A 23686-nucleotide genomic window follows, 5' to 3' on the forward strand; every position below is an offset into this window, starting at 1 on the left:
TTTTCTAGTGTCTCAGATTCTTTTGTGCTTGAAAACAAAAATAAGAACATTTACAAGGCAACTAAAAACAGCAAAGCCTGAGGTTGCATTTATTTCCAGTCAAATGTATACAGAAAACAGCAACACTTCAGAGGCAAACCACTTCAAGAAACATTAAACATCCACGCTGTGTGCTGCTGAGTGGTAAGAGTACTCAAAAGGTTGCTGCACTGGCCTGCATCATACTGTTTCTGCCGTCAGAAAGTAGCAGGGGGAAGAGGGAAAGGGGAAAAAAAAAACAACAAAAAACAATATATATTTTGGGTCATAAACACAATGCAGTACCAGTCATGACGTATATACAGATGCATTCACCTAAACTCATTTGACCCCATCTCACAGCCAAAGGAGATAGACTACATAGACATATTGCCTTACTCCAGCCAATGAACTTGATTAGCAGGCAGTAGTAGTCTTACAAGAATTTAATAAATACACAGATGTTCCGGGTATCCAAATGTCAATATTAACACTATACTCTGCTGAGAGCAGGGCAAACTCATGCACAGTCCACAGTGGGTCTGGGAGCAGCTCACTTTGTAGAGCGTCGGGTAGGCTCTGATGCTGTTGGGGGTGGTGGGGGTCCTCTGCGATCCAGATCCTCAATGTAAAACATGGTGAGTTTTCGTCGTTCCTCAGGGACACATTCAAGAACCAGATAGCGTTTGTCGTTCTGTAATATCTTTTCAATGTCCTTAAAGTGCTGGTCTGACTCCTGGATCAGCTTTCGGGATCTGTGTCAGAAAATACATGGGAGACATCTTAAAATGTGCAATATTGACATTAGGAAGGGATTTTTATATGGATGTTTAATAAGAGCCTGGAATTACATTGGTATTGGTCACAGTATTATAATGGATGTATTTGAAGGACAAGCCACAAAACAAATACAAAATCTGGGTTTCCTAAAGGAATGATTACATGAAGATATTCTTAAATGGTCAAGCACTGAGCACACTAGTTAAGACAAACAATAATGTGGTGCTTTGATTGTGGTGGGCAGTATCCACTTTTTTAAATACAGTTATACCATCTCAAAATAATACAGCAGTATTTGACATTTGTGGGTGGTCTCACATTTTACAGTCCGTAAAAAAAAAACCCAAATACAACATTCAGTTTGCTTGCTGGGTGACAGAACACTGCACAGTTTTAAATCATTCATTAAATATTAAACCGTTCCAGCAAATTCAGGCTCAAATCACACACACTTGGAGGATAAATCTCAAGTGGAGTGAATGGTCTTAGGAGTGTTTTCCACTTTGTTTTCAGGAACATTTAGTTCACTGGTTCATCCAAGTTTGCTTGTCTTTCACTCAAACTTAGCTTTGCTAAATGCGCAACTACAGTGGGCTTGTTTTCACAGTGTGACATCACTAATCACTGAGCTCCCACAACACCCCCACCCTGTGGTTTTCTTAAATGCACACAGGGAGTGAGCTGATTTGTTGATGATGATAAACACAGAACATAAATCTGAGGCGTCGTAATGTTGCAAGACCATCCTCATTTTGAAATATTGGTATACCTTATACCGCCCAAGCCTAATAAACATGGATTACGCACAGCCTAACAGTAAATTCCCTTACCTGTATGTGATGAACTTGGTCTCTTTTAGCAGAGTTCTAAAGTCAGCTTTGGCAGTGATGTATTTGTCCTTTATGTAGTCCTCGAATTCCCTCTGTCTTTTCTATTAAAATAAAGATTTACATGCCGCTGTAATAAGAACAAATCACTCAAACTACGTATTAATAAACAAAACTTGCTCACTTACTCTATCGCTGCTGGAAAATTTGATGCAGCGAGGGTCATCTTTAATAATCTTCTTCACCTCTTTCCATGTGGTGGTCAGTGTGATCTGCAAGAGAACAAATTTAGGTTTCTAAATTAAGGACAATTTATTGAGGAGATCATGGCCTTCCATTTTCCAGTCTTGAGCACCATCTTAAGATTAAAACATCAAGGTTTAATTAAATTTAAATTCAAATCAATTGAAAAACAGAATATTTATTGTCCAATATTTACTAAATATTTTCAAAAAAGAAGGCAAAAAAATAGCAGTGTCTCACCACGGTGGTCTCATCCAGCAACTGCCTGAACTGCTCTTTTTTCCTTTTAGTAAGAGCCTCTACATGTTCCTCAAACAATTTTTCTTTCTCATGCCGCTCCAACAAAGAAGCAGACTCCCAGCGGTGATCTTTTCGCAAATTGCGCCTTGCATCTGACCAGGAGGCATCAGTTGACCTCACCTATTTTAGTATGCACACAAAAAGTCACAATAAACACATTCTAACAAAATGCATAAATACAGGGCCACACTGATGCGGAAACATCAGGCTATAGTCATTAGCTGAAAAAGGTTTTTAAACACCACTGTCAACTCATGAACACCAATCTTTTCAACAATCTCAAATCAATCCCATGTATGCATGCTCAGAAATCCACTGACCATATCAGACATGAGCGCCTTAAAATGCTGGATGGCCTCCTCACGCTTATGCTGCTCTCTCTCTCGGTCAATCTCCTTTGTCTGCTCAGATCGAGCTCTCTGTACCTCACGCTCTCTTTCCCGCAGACTGGCTTCAATACGTGCCTGCCTCTCCAGCTCCTTCTCCTTCTCAGCATCTATATTCTACCAAAGTGGAGGTAGAGACAAACTGTTTTACAATACATGTACTGAGAGACATGAGCCCAAGAACACAATTGTATTCTCCGATAGTTAAAGAACATCAACATCATGCATCATGGCTAAAGAACATCAACCCAATGTAGGTGAAGACAAAACTACATCCAAAGGCTTTTTAGAAAGCTTTTCAATCCACCCAGGACTCTTACTTTGGCCTGTTTTTCCACATACTGTCTGTAGAGCTCCTCTCTAGCAGCAGAACTCTCTACAGCTTTGTAGCGCTGATCTGTTTCCAACTTGTCTTTCACTTTGCTCCAGCGCTGCTGTATGTCCACATGGTGGTCAGACAGCAAGTCAAAGAAATCCTGCTTCACCTACACACAGTCATATGGAGAGTATGGTCAGATATGATACATAATTCTAGTATTTACAGTGAAGGGTACAAAAGTAACATAAGTGATAGAAATCAACTAAAGCAAAGTGAGATTGCATTTCACATCAGCACACTGATGATGCTTGAACATGTAAAATAACAGCAAGTGTTCTGCTTTTAATTGGACAACAGAAATGACAATTGTAGCCATAAGTAGACCTCAGTGACTTCAAATATATTTTGGTCTGTCCTCATTCATAGATAGAGGAGACTGATCTTTTGTGACAGGAAATAACTGGGCGATGGCGTTGCAAAGATCACAAAGAGAATAAACCATCCCATAAGGACTCTGGCCTTGCACATGCGTACAGGCCAAAAGAAGCATTCTCAATGTTGACATTGTTCTCAATGTTGACATTTATGCCAAAGCCTGGTAATGTGAACACGATCTGAATGTCTAGTCTGAGCACCTCCATTTCAATCCTCTCTTCTTGTAAGCGTAGTCAGCATTTACCTTTTCTCCTTTGGTTTTGGAATCTTCTTTGTCTTTCTTCCTAAGTGCAGTCATGAACTCTGTGAACATAGCCTCTCTGTCCTTCATCTTCTCAATGGCCTTGAAACGAGGGTCCTTTGCATGTTTAGAGGCAAACTCACTAAATGTGGTCCTGGGGAAGAAGATGACAGCCTTTAATCATTTCAGGTTTAAGTGATCTGTCTATGATAACACTGGCAAGACAATGTGGGGTGTTTTGTACCACTCGCTAGTCGTGGTACAAAACCTTTTTTATATATTCCTATATACTTCTGTCCTGTTCCAACTGTGTTGTGTTGAGCTGCTCAGCTGAAACATTAAGTAATTTGTTTTCCCTTACCATGTAATAAAAGGTGAAAAAAATTAAGTACAATTCTTGTTTTTGTCACATTTTACAAAATGTCTCAACCTTTCCAATAATGGGGTTTGTATTCTCGGTTTCAACACAGCAACATAAGTCAATAAAAACACAAGCCAACACCAGCGACAAACCTAAGGTTAAGCTTGGCATCCTCCATCATCTTCCTAAAGTCATCTTTAGCCTGCATGAGTTTGTTCTTCTTCTCTTTCCTCTCTTCTTCAGCACGAGTTTTCACATATTGATCAAACACCTGCAGGGACAGACAGTAACAAAGTTTAGATGATCAAAATGCAGATCCTTTGATAGACTGTCCCATTTCAACCAGTCTGCAATTAATGCAGTTAGTAAACATTACAGTCGGTTACCTGCTTCCTCTCTTTGGGGTTGAGCAGTAAATATCGTGGATCAAATACAATCTTGTGCAACTCTTTTTCCCATGTGGAAAAGGCTGAAACCTGTGTGTAGAGGGTGTGATCACAGGTTAACAATGCATCACTTTACCTACAAAAAAGCTTAATAATTGCAAAATAGACTTCAGGTAACCAAGTGTGTAAATTATGCCTCTTTTCTGACTCAAAGCTGCATGAATTGTTTTTCAATTATTTTGACCAAAAGAAAAAAAAAAATCTTTCTTAACAGCACATTAACTTGCTAGTTAACAGTCATATTAATTAAGAACAAAACAAAACAAAAGCAGTAACTCAGAAGCAATATTTTTTTTTTCTTTTTTAAAAGTTGTCATATAAAAAGGGACACTCCGGCCAAAGTGGGAATTTAACCACTTTTATATGTTGTAAAGTCTCTAAAGGAAAATTGTTTTAGTTCTGATCACTGCCTGTTGATGCTTTGTTGAGGGAACACTATTTGAAATACTACACATGCTCTGGAAAGGATGGAGGCAGTCAAGCCATTTCAAAAGCCAGCTCTGTTGTAGCCTGTCAGCCTACAGCACAAATCAGCTTTACATCACAACAGTAAGCTTCCTGCTACGTGGAAAATTTGCATTATTTAACTAAGGCACAGGGAAAAACAGAATGTTCCAAATGGCCTCATGGGTAAATATTAAAATACTTAGTTTGTACCTCTCAATATTCCATTAGCTAAAATAGATGCTGCTTGCGTCACTGCTGTTGATGTTAGCAAATCTGTATGCTAGAGAAGCTGAAGATGAGCATGTGTTATTATTTATACCTAAATCACGTTTCACATTTTGATATTATATTGGTCATTCACTTCTATTAAGACTATTACTACTGCTAATAGCAATAGCCAATAGCAATAAAAAGCCACACATTTGAACTGTTTGATAAAAACTTTTTTTTCCTGTGATAACTTTAATTACTGTATGGTAATTGGTGCTGTGCTTTCACGTTCCCCTCACTCTGTTCAATACTGCTTACAGCAGCAAAACTACTTTAAAGCTGGAAGACAGGACAATTCATGATGTTCTGGGGTACACTGGGCATTACAGCCCCAAACACCACAACACAATTTGTCCAGATCCTCTGTTCAAGACTGCATTGGCTTTTACAGCCCATTTTACACTCTAGGAGGTTGATCCCTAGGTTGATCATCAGAACACCCTCAAGTAACCAGTGCCCCCTACTGGCTATGGCAGAGAACAGCCTAAACACACTAATTCAATAACTAACATAAGTTCTAAGCTGGAATGTCCCCTTAATGTATTTTATCATGTGGAATGTTCAATGTCATACACATTAACATACTATCAAAAGCATATTGTAGCATGGCTAAAACAAGGTGAACAAATTTTAGGTACAAACTAACATTTCAGTGATGAAACTAAAAAAAAACATTTCAGTGCTTCAGAGTTTGAAAACAACTGAAAGACTGCAACAGAATATCAATTTCAGAGAATTTCAGTAACCATACTTAAAAACAGAACTAGTTGAAAAGAAAACTAATCAAAGCAGAACACAAATATTTTAAACTGTTAAGTCTTAGGGATGCACAATAACATCAGATCAATAAGGGAATATTTATATCCAACTTAACTCAATGAAGCAATTTGTAAAGAAAACATACTTTTTTCCAAACCACTAATATTCTATAAGCTATGATATTCAGGGTTAGGGATACAGAGAGAGAGAGATAGAGAGAGAGAGATACAGAGAGAGAGATACAGAGAGAGAGAGAGAGATACAGAGAGAGAGAGAGAGAGAGATACAGAGAGAGAGAGAGAGAGAGAGATACAGAGAGAGAGAGAGAGAGAGAGAGAAACTCTGGCTTTTAATTTTAAAATGTTACTACTAAGTGTTTACTTTAGGTACAAATGATGGCAGAACTATAGCATTAGAAGTAATAAGATAAGTCTAAAGAAGCTTATCAAATAAGAAGCAAACAGTCAGGAGAAAACAGAAACAGAATGAACAGAAAGCACCAACAAGAGATACACAAGGAGTGAGGACAGTAAGAAGAACAAACTGAAGATTGTACCTTGGTGGGCTTCCATTCAGATTTATGTGTCTAACATTACAGAGCTGGTTAGAGTATTGCGTTGGATTGAAGTGTTTTACCCCTCTCTCCAGCAGCATGTCCTTGAACTGATTGAGGCGGGCCTCCAGGGGTACCACTGCCCGATCTCTAGCCGCCTTCAGCTCGGCCTCCACGGCCGCCTCTTTTTCGGCATCAGCTTCCTTCACCTCCTCCTTTCTGTGAAGGGAGAAATAGCAGTGTAAGACGTAGTCAAGGGGTTTTCTTAACAGAGGGGGGGAAAGTCTGGCCATTGTTTATGATAATTGTGGAGAAGGAAGTTGGTTCTTGCAAGTTATTCTATGTCTTTTTGTTTTAGAGAATACTATATTACAGGAAAACAGAAAGACTTTATTATTGGCTGATAATGTGCACCAACAAGCTACTCCTATTGTAGAACTTGCAAAGACAGCATTGTCTTGAACTGCACAAAAGTTAAGCCTAATCTTTGTCCTTCTTATCCTTACTACGGAATTCCAAAAAGTAAAAATGAGGGCTCAAACGAGGTTGCCTTGACAGTTTCACTGGGGTTTTCCTAATGCAGGCTAGAGAGAGGTCAAACAAGGTGTGTTACCTTGGAGGCCCATGTTGGCATCGCCAGAGCTTAGAAGCGTTCCCTGAAATATAGTCCCCAGTGCAACACGACCACTGTTTGGGGTCAGGGAGAAGCAGGCTTGAAGGGCACTGATGGAAAACAGTGACTGATTTGACTTGGTAAACCTGAACAATATGGAGTCACCACTCACTAAAGATCACCACAGCTAAGACAGATCAGCAATCTGGGCATTCCAAAAAATATCTATATGCCGCAGATTTAAGAACTCTATATAAAAAAAAAACCTCCAATCAACACTTCAGATTATTATGGGTATTCTTTTCATGTTATAGAATTCCTCTTTTCATGAACATAACATTTTAATGGTTTTTGTTCATGCTCTTAGTCTTTTTAACATATGGCAAAAGCTATGTGCTATGAGGAGTGAGCTGTAGTCACTGGCAAACAGAAAGATACTTACTTCCTCTTCTTCCTCGAAGGTTCATCATCTTGAGCTTCTTCGGTGGCTACTTCAAGCTCCTCTTTGCTGATGCCCATGGCTGAAAGAAAAGTTTACTTTTTTTTTTAGTTTACTTGCCAAACACCTCTGCAAGATCACACTGTGCACCATTCATCTCTGCAATAAATGAGCTCTACATAATTTAATAACAGATTTTTTATTATGTTACACTTTGAAGCAGCATTATGTGAGAATTGGCCCCTAATGTCAATGATGGACATTATTCTTCTTTTTGCAAGTCAGTGTTCCATCAACATGACTCAAGTTGTCCTTTTAATGTAAAAATCACACACAATTTTGCTTTAACAACTAATAAATGAAAAAGACGTTGTATGTAAAAAAGTGTACCCATTTTCTTGGGGTCATCTAAACCCCGTTTGTGTGGAGGTTCCTGGATGTATTTATCCACATCAGCCCGACCCACCAACTCATCTGGACGATCCCACATGGACTGCCGCGTTGTGGGATTGTAGAAGAACACACGGTCATCCCCAGTCCACACCACACACCTACAAAATACATTTTGAAACATTTTTCTTATCAGATTTTTCAAAAAGTAAATTATTTTATCTACACATAATCAGTAAAACTTTAATAGATCCAATGGGATTTTGAGGAACGCTATTATACAAAATAATAATAATAAAAAATAATAATAATAATAATAAAAAAATCACCAGGGGGTTCCAGGAATAGGATTGGTGGCCACTGGTTTAGCCTTTTGGGCTGCTTTTTCTTCTTCTGTCATTTCCTCCTCCTTTGGTGCCTAAAAAAGGGAATAAGAATCCATGGACAATTGAACCATTATTTAATGTGGCAAAATGACCAACTATTCTAAAAACACTGTCTGCATTTACCTCTTTGGCCAGAATGGTTGTTTCAGCTTTGAGTTCCATGTCACCAATTTCCATAGCGTCACAATCATTAGCAGAATGGGCATCTCTTGCCTTGTCCCCATCCTTATCTGTATGTTTAAAAGGTATTCGAGTTTTAAATTCCAAATACATATAACATGAGCTCATCTAGTTACTGTTGCCAGCTATACTTCTGTCTCACTTTAACAATCTGTGTTGTTACAATGGTGTACAATGTATTTCTCTGGTGTACCTTTCTCCTTTAGCTCAACAGGTCTGTCCCAGGTGGATTCCTGAGTGCGGCTGTTGTAGTAGTAGGTCTTGCCATCCACAGTTTTGTACTCAGACCATTCTGGGAGTGGGATCGCTCCTGCAAGAGCGGCAGGTGCTGCTGTGATGGCCAGCTGTGGGTGCATCATGGGTACTAAAGGAGGGGCCATGCCTGGTAACATACCTAAAATCCAATTTTCTGTGTTACATCACAAACCAAAATTGTCTATGCTATGTGAGGAGGTATGACATAAAACAAAAGCTGGTAGGATATTAGTTACAATAGGCACAACACCAGGAAACTGCTGCCATCTACTGATCATTAAACTTTATACAGCACCACACAGTGAAGTGTGACAAATTGTGTAGAGGCATTTAATTATTTGATCATCACCACATGATTTCATTGTCATTAAAATATATTATGTTGTATGTACCTGGTAGAGGGATGTGCATGCCAGGTAAAGGCACTCTAAATGGGGGCACCATGACTGGGGAGAAGGCTGGGATTGCAGTAGGTGGCTGGGCCACAGCATGAGGCAAGCCTGGCGGGAGGCTCTGGGGAAGTAATGGCACTGTCTGCACAGCGGTAACTGTGGCTGTGACTGTTGGAACACTGACCACGGCAACTGGAGTCACACCAGCACTTGCAGGAGTGGATGCCACTGGGGGCATTTCAGCTAATGCAGGAGCTAAAGATAAAGGGGTAGAGTACATCAGTTAACAAAAGTTCAGTTCAATTTTGACATTTCCTTCTATCTTTACCTCTTTTTTTATAAATAGGTCCACCTATTTAAAAATAATTTATTTGTGCAAACTTTTGCTCTTAGAATTGTAACAAACTGATTTGTTACTGAGAGTTTAAGACAATGTATACATGTGATCATTTTTCTGACTGTCTGTATTGCAAGTCTTAGGGGCTTATAGACTAGGCAGTGAAGAGTGCATTTTGAACCGGTTTATGCCTGGTCACTTAATCTGTCGAGTAATAGGATAGGGCCAAGCACCCAAGACGCATTTAAAACAGATACAAAACAGATCGCTCAAACCAGTTCAGGAGGTGGTCTGAGATGCATTTTGAGCCACGTTATAGCAGTGTAAATGCATCCTTCTCAAGACACATTTGACCACTAAAACTCCTTCCACAACACACCGGTTATAATTGCAGTGCAACAACGGAATTTGCAAATTCCATCACACACAGCAATTGGACTAACCAGAGATGCATTTGACAACCAAATGTAAATGTTGTGGCTAAAATCTTATCAGGATTCAATCCAGATACTAGTCAAATGAAGTGACTGGGTGTAAACTGGATTTTTATAACTAACCTACGGCTTGTTCTTTTAATCATAACTATTCTCACAAGTACAAAAAACAATGTAATGATGAGTCAGCAGGCATTTGTTAATGTTTGTGAAGCTAAAACTTTAGCTTGATTTTAGTTGGATCTCCGATTTTGTTGAACAAGCTTTGAGAGAGCTGAACTAGTTCTCATACCACTGTTCAGATGATTCTATCAAGACTCTTTACTCACAAGCCATAGGCTGGGAAACAGCAGGGGCTGGACTAGTGCTGGGTTCAGGGCTGGCACTAAGGGTGCGTGTGGGGGAGGCAGGCTGGGCTGGGGCAGGTGTCACTGTGGCTGAAGTACTGACGACAGAAGAGGCCGTGCTGCTGGTGGAGGCTGCTGTTGCGCCTGCCTGGGAAGTCATCATAGGGTTGAGCTCTGATTGCTGGATGATTTTCACTCCTTCTGGTTTGGTCCAGGCTGATTCACGGGTTCTGGCGTTGTAGTAGTAGACCTAGTAAAAGGATTAAGCTAAGGTGTGAGTAACTTCACAATAGCTTACTTCTAGGTTAGACTGTAGTAGGTAGTAAATCTAGCATTTGCTTCCAGTTACATAGTAAAGTAAGCATGTTAGTAGGCCTGTTTTTCCTCTTCAATGAAAGGTTAAATTTCTCATTTAATTGTAAGAACACAATAAGCTGCTAAATAATTTTCCATAAGACTTTTTTTTCCTACCTTATCTTGACCAAGCATGCTAATAACTCATCTTTAGGATTTGATCTCACAGTAAATCATACTTTACAATACCACAACTTAACATGAACTGCATGCATCACATTAACATACTAGGCAGTGTGTTTCTAAGAGAAGTTCAGTACCTTGCCCTCTTGGGTGGTGTTCTCCACCCATATCTCTTCAGTAGCCAGGCTTCCAGGGGCTCCTGTTGCTGGCACTGGTGGCATTCCAGGAGGAAAGATCATGCCAGGAGGGGGAGGCATGTTGCCCATGGGAGGTGGCATGAAGGGGGGCCTCTAAATATTGAAAAGACAAAACATGAGTGATTAATAATCCTCAAAATTACCAACAGGGTCATAGGGTGGGATATTTTAGGGGCTACCTTGCACACATTACTGAGTGTTGAGGCAGTTTCTGCAATTTTGAAATAGTTTTATTTGTAGGAACTTATTTTCTGAACTGTTCAGAGCATACCTGCAAATGTGGAGGTCCAATTGGTGGGGGCATGGAACCAGGTGGTGGGATAGGTGGCATACTAGGATCAAAAGGAGGTCTTCCAAAAGGAGGTCTGGGGGGTGGAGGAGGCCCCCTCATCATGCCAAAAGGAGGTGGCGGGGGTCGTAGGAGTGGTGGAGGACCTCGCATCACTGTGCCGGGTGGTGGAGCAGGGCTTCGGAAACGTAAGGCTTGTTGCAGCGCCATTCTAAAGTAAGAATAATACAGTCAATGACATCTAATTCAGAGGCACAAGCCTAATATTTACTATAATATTAATTATTAAACTTATTTTAAATGTAGTTAATATTCTCAAACCTATATTAAAACAATATGGAAAGTCAGTACCATGATAAAGTACATTTACTCATCCAAATACAAAATTAAAATAACCAGGAACTGGAATAAAAGTTGATAATACACTGAATCAACTAAATAGCAATGGTGCAATGGTTAATTTATCTTTTTCTTAGTGATACCAAGCACAAGCCCCTGTTTAGGCCAAAATCTGGTTCATAAGGATGTTTGATCCTTGTCTGATGTTCTAAAGTCACCAAAGATGAGAAAATTTTATAATTTATTCAAATGTATTTTGTATCAAAGTAAACAAGATATTGCCCAGCTCTGGTAACAGTTTTGTGACTAAATACAATGACAATATGTTATTGTATCGTGATAAATTTTAATCATCATGATAACAATATGCTTCTAAGCATATAGAGAACATTGTTAGTTCCTAATTAACACTGTTCAGCTGCAGGTAGCATTACAAACAGTGTAATTAGACTGGTTTAATTAGATGAAGTGCAGCAGATGTTGAAAAAAAAATCACTATTCAGTGCGGGAGAGTATCTGCATATAAATAGCAGTTCACAAGATAATGTCGCTACTGATCTTTTTAGTCTGTGATTGCATGTATTGTGATACTGTGAATCATGAAAAACTCTTTAAATATCATGACATAGTATTTAACATATTCCACATACTTTTTTTTATTTGTATATTTGCACGCACACACACACATACATACATACACACACACACACATATATATATACACATTTATATATAGGCCCGACCAGGAATTTGGGCACCCCTGGGCTATAGGTTGTCTTTAAAACTGGAGCTTGTTGGTGAGAAGCTAGCACCAGAATGACCTCAGAGGTTTTAAACAACAAAAATTAAACACTAAAGTGTTGGGAAGAAGATCGTAAAATATCGGAATAAGGATCCACTTATCTTAACATTTACCGTCCTGTGACATGATTGACTAAAGTTGGTAGCTTCTCTGTGCCCACATAAAAACTGTTTATTTGACATAACTCATTTGATGGAGCAACACACAGTACAATGGAAAAGTCCAAGGAGCTCTGAGAATGATAGTTGTACATTTACACAAGTCAGGAGCATCCCATGGGCATTTCTAAACCACTGCAGATTCAGAGATCATAACTTTAAACCACTGTATATAAGTACAGGCCATTAGGAGAAGGACAGAAGACTCAACAGAATCATCGTCAGCCGAGAGAAAATTGGATTGGGTGGGCAGGATTAACCTAAGAACCACCAAGGCACATGTCTGCCATGAAATGTAAGCTGCTGGGACACCACTGTTACTGTCTACAGTCATGCAGTTTTTACGTCACCATGGACCGAGAGAAACCTCAAAACAGTACCGATTGTTAAGCATGGTGGTAGTAGAGTCACGCTCTGTGGCTGGAGTTTTGTTACAAATGAAACATATACATGACCCCCACAACACACATCAAATGTGGTTGTGGAAAGAATAAAGCAGGTTACTGTTAAGCTTTTGTAGGAACCTTTCCAAAAGTCTTGACCTCAACCCTATTGAACTGTGCTTAATGTCAGGTACAGGCCAGGAAACAAACAAAAAAATAACTTCTTAATTTAACTATTATTCTACCAATTCCGCAAAGACCACTTACCAAATATCCAACCAGGATTCTGCCAGACGCTTGTTGCAAAAGCATCTGGTCAAGGTAAAACTTGCTCAGGGACATTTATTTAATCATAGATGTGATGTATGTATGTCTAATGTTTAACCACATGCTAATTTTTTTCTTATAAAAACGCATGTTGTACACCCAAAAACAGAACAGTTCAAATAAATCACTCAAAGCCATGACCATTCATGTCCATGATGAGTATGTAAACCACAACTGTACCTCCAAACTCTAGATAGCCTTTCTAACCTGCTTCATCCGACATCTGTAAACACTACCGAAATAACATTAATATTTGACATTTGCACTTCAGCCTCAGTCACTCGAGCATCACTATCCAACTACTCATTTTTAATTATAGTACTTGGATGAAATGCATTCTCCTGTTTCATTAAATGATTCGTTGGATGGTTTTAACCAACCATCAACTAAAAGCTTTTCTTTTTTTTTTTTTTTTTTTTTTTTTTTTACATATTAGCAGAAACTGTTAACTGGGTAATGAAGCACTTTTGTACAGAGCATCAGTAATATGGATAATGAATTACTGAAACAGTCACTTAATGTGTTCAATGGAGCTCCTTCTCAATAATAACATTCAATGTACTACTTTGTACCAGTGGCTTCATAACGCAAAAAAAACGGGTTTGTTAACATGTCTGGGTCGTAGTGCCGGCTTTTCTACTCAGCGCCTGCGTCTGAGTATTTAAGCCTGGATTTCTACGGAGTTCTTGTTTGGCCTTTGCTGAGATCAACTTTAGGAGACATTTTGCAGCTAACCGGTAGTACCAAGTACCAATTTTAGTTTAGGACACTGAACGTCCCGGCAAAACACACAAGTTAGCTACTTACAGCTAGCTAGCGTTACTCCATTTTGCTAAACACCACGCCAAGACCGATGCATGCATAGTTAGCTAGCGCTAGCTAACCAGCAAACTTAACCAAACTATGCGAACCTACGTTAAAACCACAACCGTATAACATTTATTGGCCAGTGAAACCACGTAGAGTCCTCTACATAAAGTCACAAGTGTTAGCTAGCTAGCTACTTTTATTAGCCATGTAAACTGTGCCACAATTAGCCTACGCAAAAGACAATGCATGACGAATTCACACTACGAGTTGGCCCGCCACAACATATTACTTTTATTCACAGAGCGAGCTATATCTATTTAGTAACCACACTATTTTCAAGCTACCTAAAGTGCACTTAAATAAAACAGGTTCTGCGTGTCAACAGATTAAAACTGGGTGAATGACGATACATAGATGCTTTGTTTGGCTAACGTTAGCTTGGTCGCTAGCAACAACAGCTAGCCTTTCTGTCGCGGCGTTACACAGATAGGAAGACGGAGGGGGGTAGTCACGACTGGATGCCCCTTATGAACAGTACTGGCCGCACAGTTTACTGATTTAACTTAAGTGAACATTCGGCTAATAGGTGGCCTCACCTGTTGTCGCTAGACGCAGTGCTTTCTCCATCTATGTGCTCCGCCATTACTCCAAAAGTAAAAATCTAGCCGAGTTTCCGTCCGCAGACCCGCGTTGACACTTTTCTCTCCCGTGATTGGCTAAACCGAACGTCTGTGAGCTCTAAGGCAGCTCATTGGACCAGTGACCCGCCAATCTAATGTTTTCTCATAGCCCTTAGAAAATTAACTGCACTGGGGACGGGCGATCCCACTAGTTGTCGATTCGATATCAAGTAAAGGCAAGGCTAGTATTCAGATACTTCTTCCACATGTAAAAAGGGTACTTGTTCTTTCAGTGAAAAACAGACCAAATTGTCACATTACCGGACTGTGATATACCTGTATTATCATTACACTTATACAGTACACTAATGCACTCTCTGCATTCCCCCGGCTTGTAAAGTTGAATTCAGAGATGCTATGGCACCCCTTGGAGAATAAAGGATTTGGACCTTGCTAAAAAGCCAATTGTGGCTATCTTGAGATCACAATCCAGAACTCTACATACCAATGCCATTTTAAATTGTAACTGTGCAAATGATATCGGCCGGGATATCGATAACAGGGTTGTGGGTTCGAGTCCCAGGCTCAGCAAGCTGCCACTGTTGGGCCCTTGACAAAGGCCCTTTACCTCCTCTGCTCCCCTGGCGCTGGAGTTGGCTGCCCACCGCTCTGTGTGTGTGTGTGTACTCACTGCCCCTAACACAGATGGGTTAAATGCGGAGGACACATTTCGCTGTACAGTGTACAGTGACAAATACGTGCACCTTTAAATGTCTCTGACATAGTTTTTAATGGAGGCCTTAGTGAATTCTAATGGAGTATCTAACAGACTGGAATCCGGAATGTCACAACTGCATGTATATGTAAAATAGTACAGCAGCTATAGTATTGGTCTAGTCTAAAGCTTCAAGGAAAGCTAGGCAAATTGCCATGTGATGACCATTTAGTGTCTCATTTAATCTGCAACAATTTTAGTTGTGTGTCTTTGTCAACTTTCACATTTTTATTTAAACAGACACACCAACAAGAACTTCTGTGGCTGGAAGCATGTGGACTGAACATAGGCATGGAAAAAGATACACTAAAGCACTCTCAGCATTTGAATTTCACCACCCTCTTCAACCTCTGAAATTGTGTTACTCTGCACTTCAAGGTAATTTTCCAAAGCAGGATTGTTCATGGTTATGTACATGTTTTCCGAAGCACGTTTGTGCAAGGTTGGAAAAGAATCCAGAAACTCAAAGCTGGTGCAGGGACCTCGGCTGTGACTTTGTCCCGCAGATTCTGTACGGAGCATATAGTCCTGGTCCAAGGCAGAAAATAAGGCCTCATGCGTCTGGAAAATCTTACCAGAGGGGCCCATAGCGTCAGACATGTGGCTAGTGCAGCCTGAATAAAGAAAGCCCCTGTAAGGAAAATAAAAAGGGCTTGTTACACCAGCACAGGACACCTACAAACAAATGAATGAATTTTATTTACCCTGCTGGAAGGAACTGTGGCCCCGGCATGAACATGGGTGTGGGGGAAGGGTAAGATGTACTAAAGGTGTAGTAGGTGCTTCTGGGATGCAGTAGTGCTGGTGGGTACAGGTGAGCAATGCCAGGGAGGCCCATAGAACTGAACGACAGGTCACTGGTTGGTAGGTCTCTTGGCATGTCCATGGCTGCACTATGGCTTGGCTGTAGGCTACGCATTCCATGTGTGGTTATGGTCAACAAATCACCTAAAACATTAAAAGAAGACATCAGAAGACTGCTCTGTTAATGAGCATAGTAACAATTAGCAGCTGATCATTGAATTACTTGTCATAAACTATGTTCACATGTACCACTAAACACTTGCTAGAACTGTGTAGCGCTGCATAAAATTCTCTAATATTTCTCTGGGCCTCAGTCCACATGCTTCTTTCACTTTTAAGGATTGTTCTGTGTATCTCATCCTGGCCAGAAATGTGTCCTTCAGGGGTGGCCACCAAGTGTAGGGGGAGCCAGGAGAAAGAAATACAGATTTTTGCACAATGCTGCTTTAAAGTTAATTTCAGTTCATTTTTTATATAAAAAAAAATGCAGAATCTAATTCTGAATAACCAAAGTGATCAGCTGTAAAATCATGAACTGCATCAATGGACCTTCCAACAGGATAATCATCCCAAGCATACCTCAAAGTCCACAAAGGCTTGGTTTCAGAAGAAGTCCTGGAAGATTCTGGAGTGGAAATATTTATGTTTTATAGTGATAACACTTCTATTTTATAGTGAAAGTATTATTTTGTCATAATATTGATACACTATGGCACAATACTGGCAAATTCAAATTATGTAAAAAAAAAAAGTGAAAAGAGCAAAAATGGAGATTCCAGCTCAGTATAGTGTGTTTGAGTGGATGGTCTTGGGGTTTTTGAAACACAACAGTGTTTGAGATTCATGGTATTTGAATGTCATGTACCAAACTCTTATTTATTTGAGACCACATTGTCACATAAATGAGCTGTGAGATACCTGTATTATCATTACACTTGTACAATACACCAAAATTGTTCTTTTTGCATTCCCTGGCTTGGAAAGCTGAGGTCAGAGATGCTATGGCCCTCAGACAATAAAGGATTTAGATCTTGTTAAGAGGCCAATTGTGGCTGTCGAACAATCCTGTGATCAAAAACCCAGCACTTCACATAATATCGCTGTCAGATGTGGACTTGTTACGACCAAGTGCTTACTGTGTGAAAACAGAGGAATATCTGACCTGCACTGTTTGTCCAGGACATATTAGGTGCTGTAATTTCAGTCCCCATGGAGACTGGTGGATTTTGTCCTAAAAAAAAGAAGAAAGAATCATATAATAAGTGCTAAGAAATCTGTCACTGCCTAATAATAAAGATAACTGTAGGTTAATAGAAACCTCGCCATGTAACACAAACTTTCTTCTGTAAACATGTGTATATTAAATCTCAAGTTCCATGTGTCTAAAATTACACTGTTATGTCTAGGAATGTATTTTTTAGACACAGTGCGCCCGATCGTAATATATTCTATATCCCTGTAGCAACTACTGTTTGTAATGGAAACTTTCCTTTGCTGGGTTGTTACTCCTGTCTTGCATAAGCCTGCACATCTCAATTCAAAGTCCTTTGTGAAACACTCTCAAAATAATGTTAGGCTAGTAAGAAGCAGTTTTACATTATACATCCATGCATCCATGTAGTGGTTAAAATCCTCTTGGAAAACTTTCTTCAAAACGATCACTTCCATGTAATAACCAATATTATAGCAGCACCAGAACCAATCTCAAGAGCTGTGGTTGTCCCTATGGTTTTGTCTTTTACTTCTATGCCATTTCTTTCAAATATTGTCTCCAAATGCACTGTTCATTTTAACTAAGCTTAGAACAACGGCAGTATCAGCTAAAAATGTCAAAAGATAAAAACATAGTGCCAGTATGAATCTGTGGATGAAACAAAAAGTTGTGTGAGGCTTGTGATTGTTTTTTGATTGTGCTACAGTTGAAGCTCTGTCTCTAAATGTATCTACTGTCTGCACATTTTAAAATATATGTATAAATGTACATAGAGTGTGTAGGAAAATGACAGAGGCCTGTACCAGGGAGCATTAGATTGGTCTGCAATGCTGAGCTCAAGCTGCTGGTGGATGACGCAGGGGCGTGACTAGGGGCAAACCTCTGAGGCTGCTCTGGGCATGAAGGTGATGAGGCCTGCATGGTTATGACTTGAGTTGCCAATGCTGAGGTACTGCATGCCTTATTCCCAGCCCGTGGCTGATAGACCCAGTCTACATTAAAAGGAAAGAAAGATTTTTAAAAAAAGAATAGGAAATAGGAATAGGAAAAAAAAGAAGAAAAAAGGGTGGAACTGGTGCTTGGCAATATATATATATATATACATACCAAACTCTTTAAAAAACCCAAGCCCTGCTTACCAGGAAACTCCTGTGCATGTCTGACTTTGAGTCGCTGGGCCTCCTCATAGTAGGGCATCTTCTGTTCTTCAGTTAGCTTGCTCCACTCCTGTCCAAGCCGGATACTGATGTCTGCGTTACTGGCATTCGGGTTGGCTTTGGACAAGACAGAGCGGTGGATCCTTGCCCATACCATAAATGCATTCATGGGTCTCTTAATGTACCCATTCTTGTCCTTACACTGCTTTATGTACAAATCACCTTGGGAAACAAATTGAATAGAAACAAGACATTTTGAACAGATTAGGTCTAAAGATGACACACACAACATGTAGATGGACTACACAAACTAGCTGCACTAATGGATCAAATGGCAAGAAAGTGAAGTCTACAACCAGGCCTACCATGACCCCAGCCTTCCTTACCACCTCCTAGTGGAGTCTGAGTGAAGTCCAGTCCTTGGGTAGTTACTCTGACCGAAGCCTCGCTAGCACTAAGTGGTTGAGCTGTAGGCGGTGGAAGTGGCACTTTACCGTGTTCAACAGGGTTATCACCCTTGACAGTAACCGGCCTCTGGACATGTGGCGTTTGGGCTGATTTGGAGAGGCCAGCAGTATTCTGACCCTGAAGACCAGTCTCCTCTGGCTCTTTCAACGTGAACACACGGGTGATTTTTAGCGACGAACCATCCTCTTCTTTGAAAAACGGCACTGGAAGCGAAGAAACGGTTCTGGTAATATGGTCTACTGTCTGAAGGTCATCGTTTTCAGGTAAAGACTCGTTCACCAATTTGTCATCTTTGCTGGTTTCGGTGTTTTTTGCTAATTTTGTTCTCTTAGGCTTTCCTGAGGGGCTGTCCAGTTTGCTCGCCAACGTCCGTTGCTCACTGTGGGCTTTAGCAACGCGACACCTCACAGGCCGATCCAATATAACCAAACTATCTTTCGTCCCACCTTTTGGTCCACGGTACTGGGATTTACTTCGTTCGGCTGTTCTTAAACTGAGCCGAGCCCTCTGTTTAGGATGTCGGTCCATTGTTGCGACCAAAACCGTGAGTGATTTCAAACCACGCAGTTCTTACTGACGATTAACCGTCGGAATGCTCAGGATGCGCGAGCGGTTTCTGCATCCCGAGGAAGAGCGCAGCTGGATTTCACCAGGCTCCCTTCTCCCTAAGCAGTTCACTGACGTTAGTCCTGCACCCAAATGTGGCATTATATGCATAATAGCAAGCCTAATTATATGCATAATCACTGGATGAACAATTAATCCTGTATTTGGGTGAAAAATACATGTTTCTACGTAATTTCATGCAATGCATAATTTAATATTTTACATAGTGCACCATATAGATATAAGCTATTTGATTCATCCCCTCATTAACTGGAAACACTGCAAATAGAATTACATTGACATTTGCCCTCGACATCTGCTGGTCAAAGCCCGCTCAGGTTTGGGCACCTTACTCGCATATCTATTCACAGTAAAATCATTTTTCAGTGTTTTTTTGTTTGGTTGTTTTTTTTTTTTAATGTTGTAATGTTGGTTCTGTTTGAAAACCTGGAGCTCTGTCACACATACTGTAATTTATTTTCAAAATGGCATGTAATGTTTTTTAGTAATGTATACTAAATAAATAATCTAAATGCTAGAGTAACACTACTAACATATTATTTACTCAGTATGTAAATAGCAATTCTTTACTGAAGTAAATAACGAGGTAAATATATTTTAGTATTGTATTACATTACATTTGAAGTAACTACATATTTCACTGCTAGAAGCCATTATTCCTTTCCACTGGCTCCTAGACTTATTCTTGTCTCCATTTGTACTACAACTAATACAAAGTTGTTTAGTGTTCACTTGCTCTCTTTAATACAGGCAAATAGCAAATCGCCTAGAAAGTTCTGAAAGGTAACAATTTCCATGTGAAAGTTTAAGTAAGTTAAAGTACACAGTTGGGACCCTTTGGACTGTGTTGCGCAGACACACCAGAGCACAGGTTCTAATACAAATCAGAAGGGGCTCAACCCATGTACAAAGTCTTGCAATTAGTTCCATTAAAAATTCTGAGAAAACGTTTGTCACACATTTTAAAATTTCTCTCATCACTCACTGTACTGTGAGGTGATGTAGCAATCCCGACTATATCCATCTGGCATTCTCCAGAGTTAAGAGCACACAATGGCAGTAGGTTGCATTTAATTTCCAGCCCAGGGATGCTTAAACATTTTTAGTGAATTTTGATACTCCAGGAAATACGAGACCTGCCAAAAACATAATTGTGCATTGTGTGCAGATACACGTCTCAGTCACTGTAACCTTAACATTTTTTCTTTTTTTCTTTTTTTTTTTTGATGCCATTTGCTACTTCTCTAGTACAAACTATATTTAGGAACATGGTTACTTTTTTAATCTATCAACAAATATTTGAATACATTCAATACAATAAAAGTGTAACACTTAATGGGTAACTTTTTAGTTTTAATTCAGCCACTTCAATTCACTGAAGGTTTGTGGCCTACACTTTTAGTCTATTGTCAGGTGTTTGACCTTCATGTTATTTTTTTATGTGGTATAATTTGTTGTTAAATCTGGCTTTGAAAAGATCTGAGTTAGCTTGGCCATTAATAGTGATCTCAAAATGCTTGGAAATAGTGATTAAAGATGTCCTTCTGCTTAAAGCTTCAAAAGTCTTGGCCTGAACATCATGCTTTCAAGTGCCCCAGGACTGTACCCCCTCATTCAAATGTAGGATGACAGACTAATTAAATAGAATGCTCTGTGTGTCCACCAGGGAGCGCTATAAGACTGGTAAACTGCAGGAATTGTTCCATAACATTTCAATGCTGACTTAAAAGATGATCTAAGCCAGTCATGAATACCTCCCTACCTAGCTGTTTTGGGGATCTGTTTGTGTATATATAAAGTTGTTTGTCTAAACAGTAGAATATTAATAGTAAGTTTGCCCCACTTTGCCACAGTGACAGCCTCTACACTTCTGGGAATGCTTAACACTACATGTTGGAACATTGCTGCACTGCTGCAGTTAATCACAGGAGCATTAACAAAATCAGGTTTTGTTGAATGATTAGTTCTGGATCATGAATGCCAACTCAACTCAAAGTCTCAGATGGAGCTCCTTTACTTCAGACAACATTTCCACTGCTTTTTCTGGAGTGAAGATTATAAAAGCTGCATGTGCACAATTAAACAGTGTTAAACAACTTTACTAATTGGAAGGGGTGTCTGGATTGTTCTTTAGATTGCATTAAAACTTCATGAAGAACAGACCGATATAAATGCTTCAAAATAACTTGGAATAAAATCTTTTAACATTATCTTCCATTAACAGTTAAGGTTTTCCTTCTCCTGTAAAGTTGAATCTTATCATTCTGTTCTTTACTACTACTAGTATTAAATCAGGGTGAATTAATTTCTAGTGTAACAAAACATCAAGATATAAGATATGGAAGACAACTCCATTCACTCTGACTACTACCCAAGACCACACCACAATTCAATTACCTGAACCCTTAAACAACTTCATACACTGTTCTGTATTTACTAAAGTGCAACAGAACATTATTACATAGAGAATGGAAGTAAGTGTTAGTGAACTGTTTAATGTCATACATAAAAGTTTTATTGAATACAATCAAATCAAAACAAGTAAAATTTGAAAAGAAACTATTTCATGAAAGAGGCGCTTGATCTTGTTCTCTCTCTCTTTTTACAGATGCATAAACTAGTAAGTGTTTTCTCAACAACTTGCCCATGCCTACACCATATTATGCACAGGTTCTGTAGAATGTTAAAGTATTAAAATAGGAAACTAAACCCCTATACAATAATCTCAAGAGTAATAAAATAAAGATTTGGTCATTTTGAACATGATGACTGTGTAGAATGGAGTGCTGTCTGTTCGCTTAAATCTGTGGTACAGCAGCAAATGGAGGGGGAAAAAAAAAAAAAAAAAAAAAAAAAAAACCCCCAAACAAACAAACAAAAAAAACACAACAACAAGAACATAAAACGTGACGAACTTCATTTGGAATTCACAATGCCTTCATTGACCTGATAACTGTCACAGCATACCATGACTGACAAAACGAGTGTAAGACTGGTTTGAGGCGATGCATGAAAGGATCAGGCTAAAAATGCGTCAGTTCATTTCACGCACTGTAACATAATAGTTGTGACAGTTTCATGAGGCATTAGAAACACCAATTCAAGTAGTTATCCATTACATTTGCAACAGCACTTCTGCTACCGTGACTTCAGACATGAACAGTATTTGAACAGTAGAACCTTCAGTTATGGAGAGCAGTCAAAAAACACAGTTTCCTCCTTTCTCTCCCAAGTAAATCAAAGCACTCAAGTCTATCCCATCAACTCCTGCTCAGCACTACCAACAGCAGACCTGTTGACCAAAACATGAAAGACTGCTGGTCCTGGCCTTCGGAGTGATCTTTTATCATTAAAAGGCAACTGCTTTACTGGCGGGCACACTACTGGAGAGGACAGCTTAGATACTCTGACTGCAGACTACCACTACATCTGGACACTGGTGCAAGTCAAAGGATACTGGCCTTCGTGTTCTGATTTGTTCAGCGAAAGATGCTGTGGAATGGAGTGTTATGAATATGAAGATTTTAAAATAACACCATCCAGATGGGCCCTGGCAAACCAGCTGTAAAATCCCAATCAAAGAATAAAGACTACATGAAACGAGGACCTGTGTAACTCCAGTGACTTTCAAAGCTTATTGTTCCCCTCATACCATCTGAGAACTGAGAGCTATCTGAGTAAAACAGCGCAATAATTTAGTTATTTTCTTCTTCTCCACAAACCAAAAAAAGAAAGAAAGAAAAAAAAAGATATTTACAAAATAAACCACTTGCATCATTTTAATCACAGCATGAACAATTGACGTTGAGGTAATTCCTGAATTTAGACGGATTTGAAAATGGTGAGAAGGGGTATGTGAAAAACGATGCGACAAAGATACACATCTCTAAGTGATGTCTGTGTTGAAACAACCACTGGCAAACATACCAAACTGCAAAGGGCACTGTTTTTTTTGTATATAACTTATGCTTTCAACCATTACCAAACCATCCACACTTCAATCACCCCACCCCCCACCCCCGGCAGGAAAAAAGGGGTTCTATATTTGTCCCCCCTCCCCCCAACCCGCATTTATCTGTTAA

General features: G+C 39.5%; 1 protein-coding gene across 1 annotated transcript; it reads right to left on the bottom strand.

Moving 5' to 3' along the window:
- Positions 1-62: 62 nt before the first annotated feature.
- On the bottom strand, positions 63-14622 carry tcerg1b (transcription elongation regulator 1b (CA150)). Its single transcript, XM_072661804.1, has 20 exons — positions 14537-14622; positions 11104-11332; positions 10773-10925; positions 10141-10408; positions 9041-9295; positions 8587-8787; positions 8337-8443; positions 8157-8245; positions 7828-7988; positions 7441-7519; positions 6469-6604; positions 4297-4386; positions 4063-4181; positions 3553-3703; positions 2875-3039; positions 2489-2671; positions 2109-2288; positions 1814-1897; positions 1629-1729; positions 63-773 (listed from the first exon to the last, which is right to left on the bottom strand). The coding sequence occupies exons 1-20, from the start codon at positions 14581-14583 to the stop codon at positions 572-574; spliced, it is 3000 nt and encodes a 999-aa protein (XP_072517905.1). The 5' UTR covers positions 14584-14622; the 3' UTR covers positions 63-571.
- Positions 14623-23686: the final 9064 nt, after the last annotated feature.

The sequence above is a fragment of the Salminus brasiliensis genome, chromosome 18 (assembly GCF_030463535.1).
Source record: "Salminus brasiliensis chromosome 18, fSalBra1.hap2, whole genome shotgun sequence".
Classification (NCBI taxonomy): Eukaryota; Metazoa; Chordata; class Actinopteri; order Characiformes; family Bryconidae; genus Salminus; species Salminus brasiliensis.

Coding starts and splice junctions, on each gene's coding strand:
- tcerg1b (XM_072661804.1), bottom strand. CDS start 14,583: ATGGCGGAGCACATAGATGGAGAAAGCACTGCGTCTAGCGACAACAG. Junction 11,333..14,536: donor ACTGCGTCTAGCGACAACAG/GTGAGGCCACCT, acceptor TTCTTACTTTAG/AATGGCGCTGCAACAAGCCT. Junction 3,704..4,062: donor GATGCCAAGCTTAACCTTAG/GTTTGTCGCTGG, acceptor CTTCTTCCCCAG/GACCACATTTAGTGAGTTTG.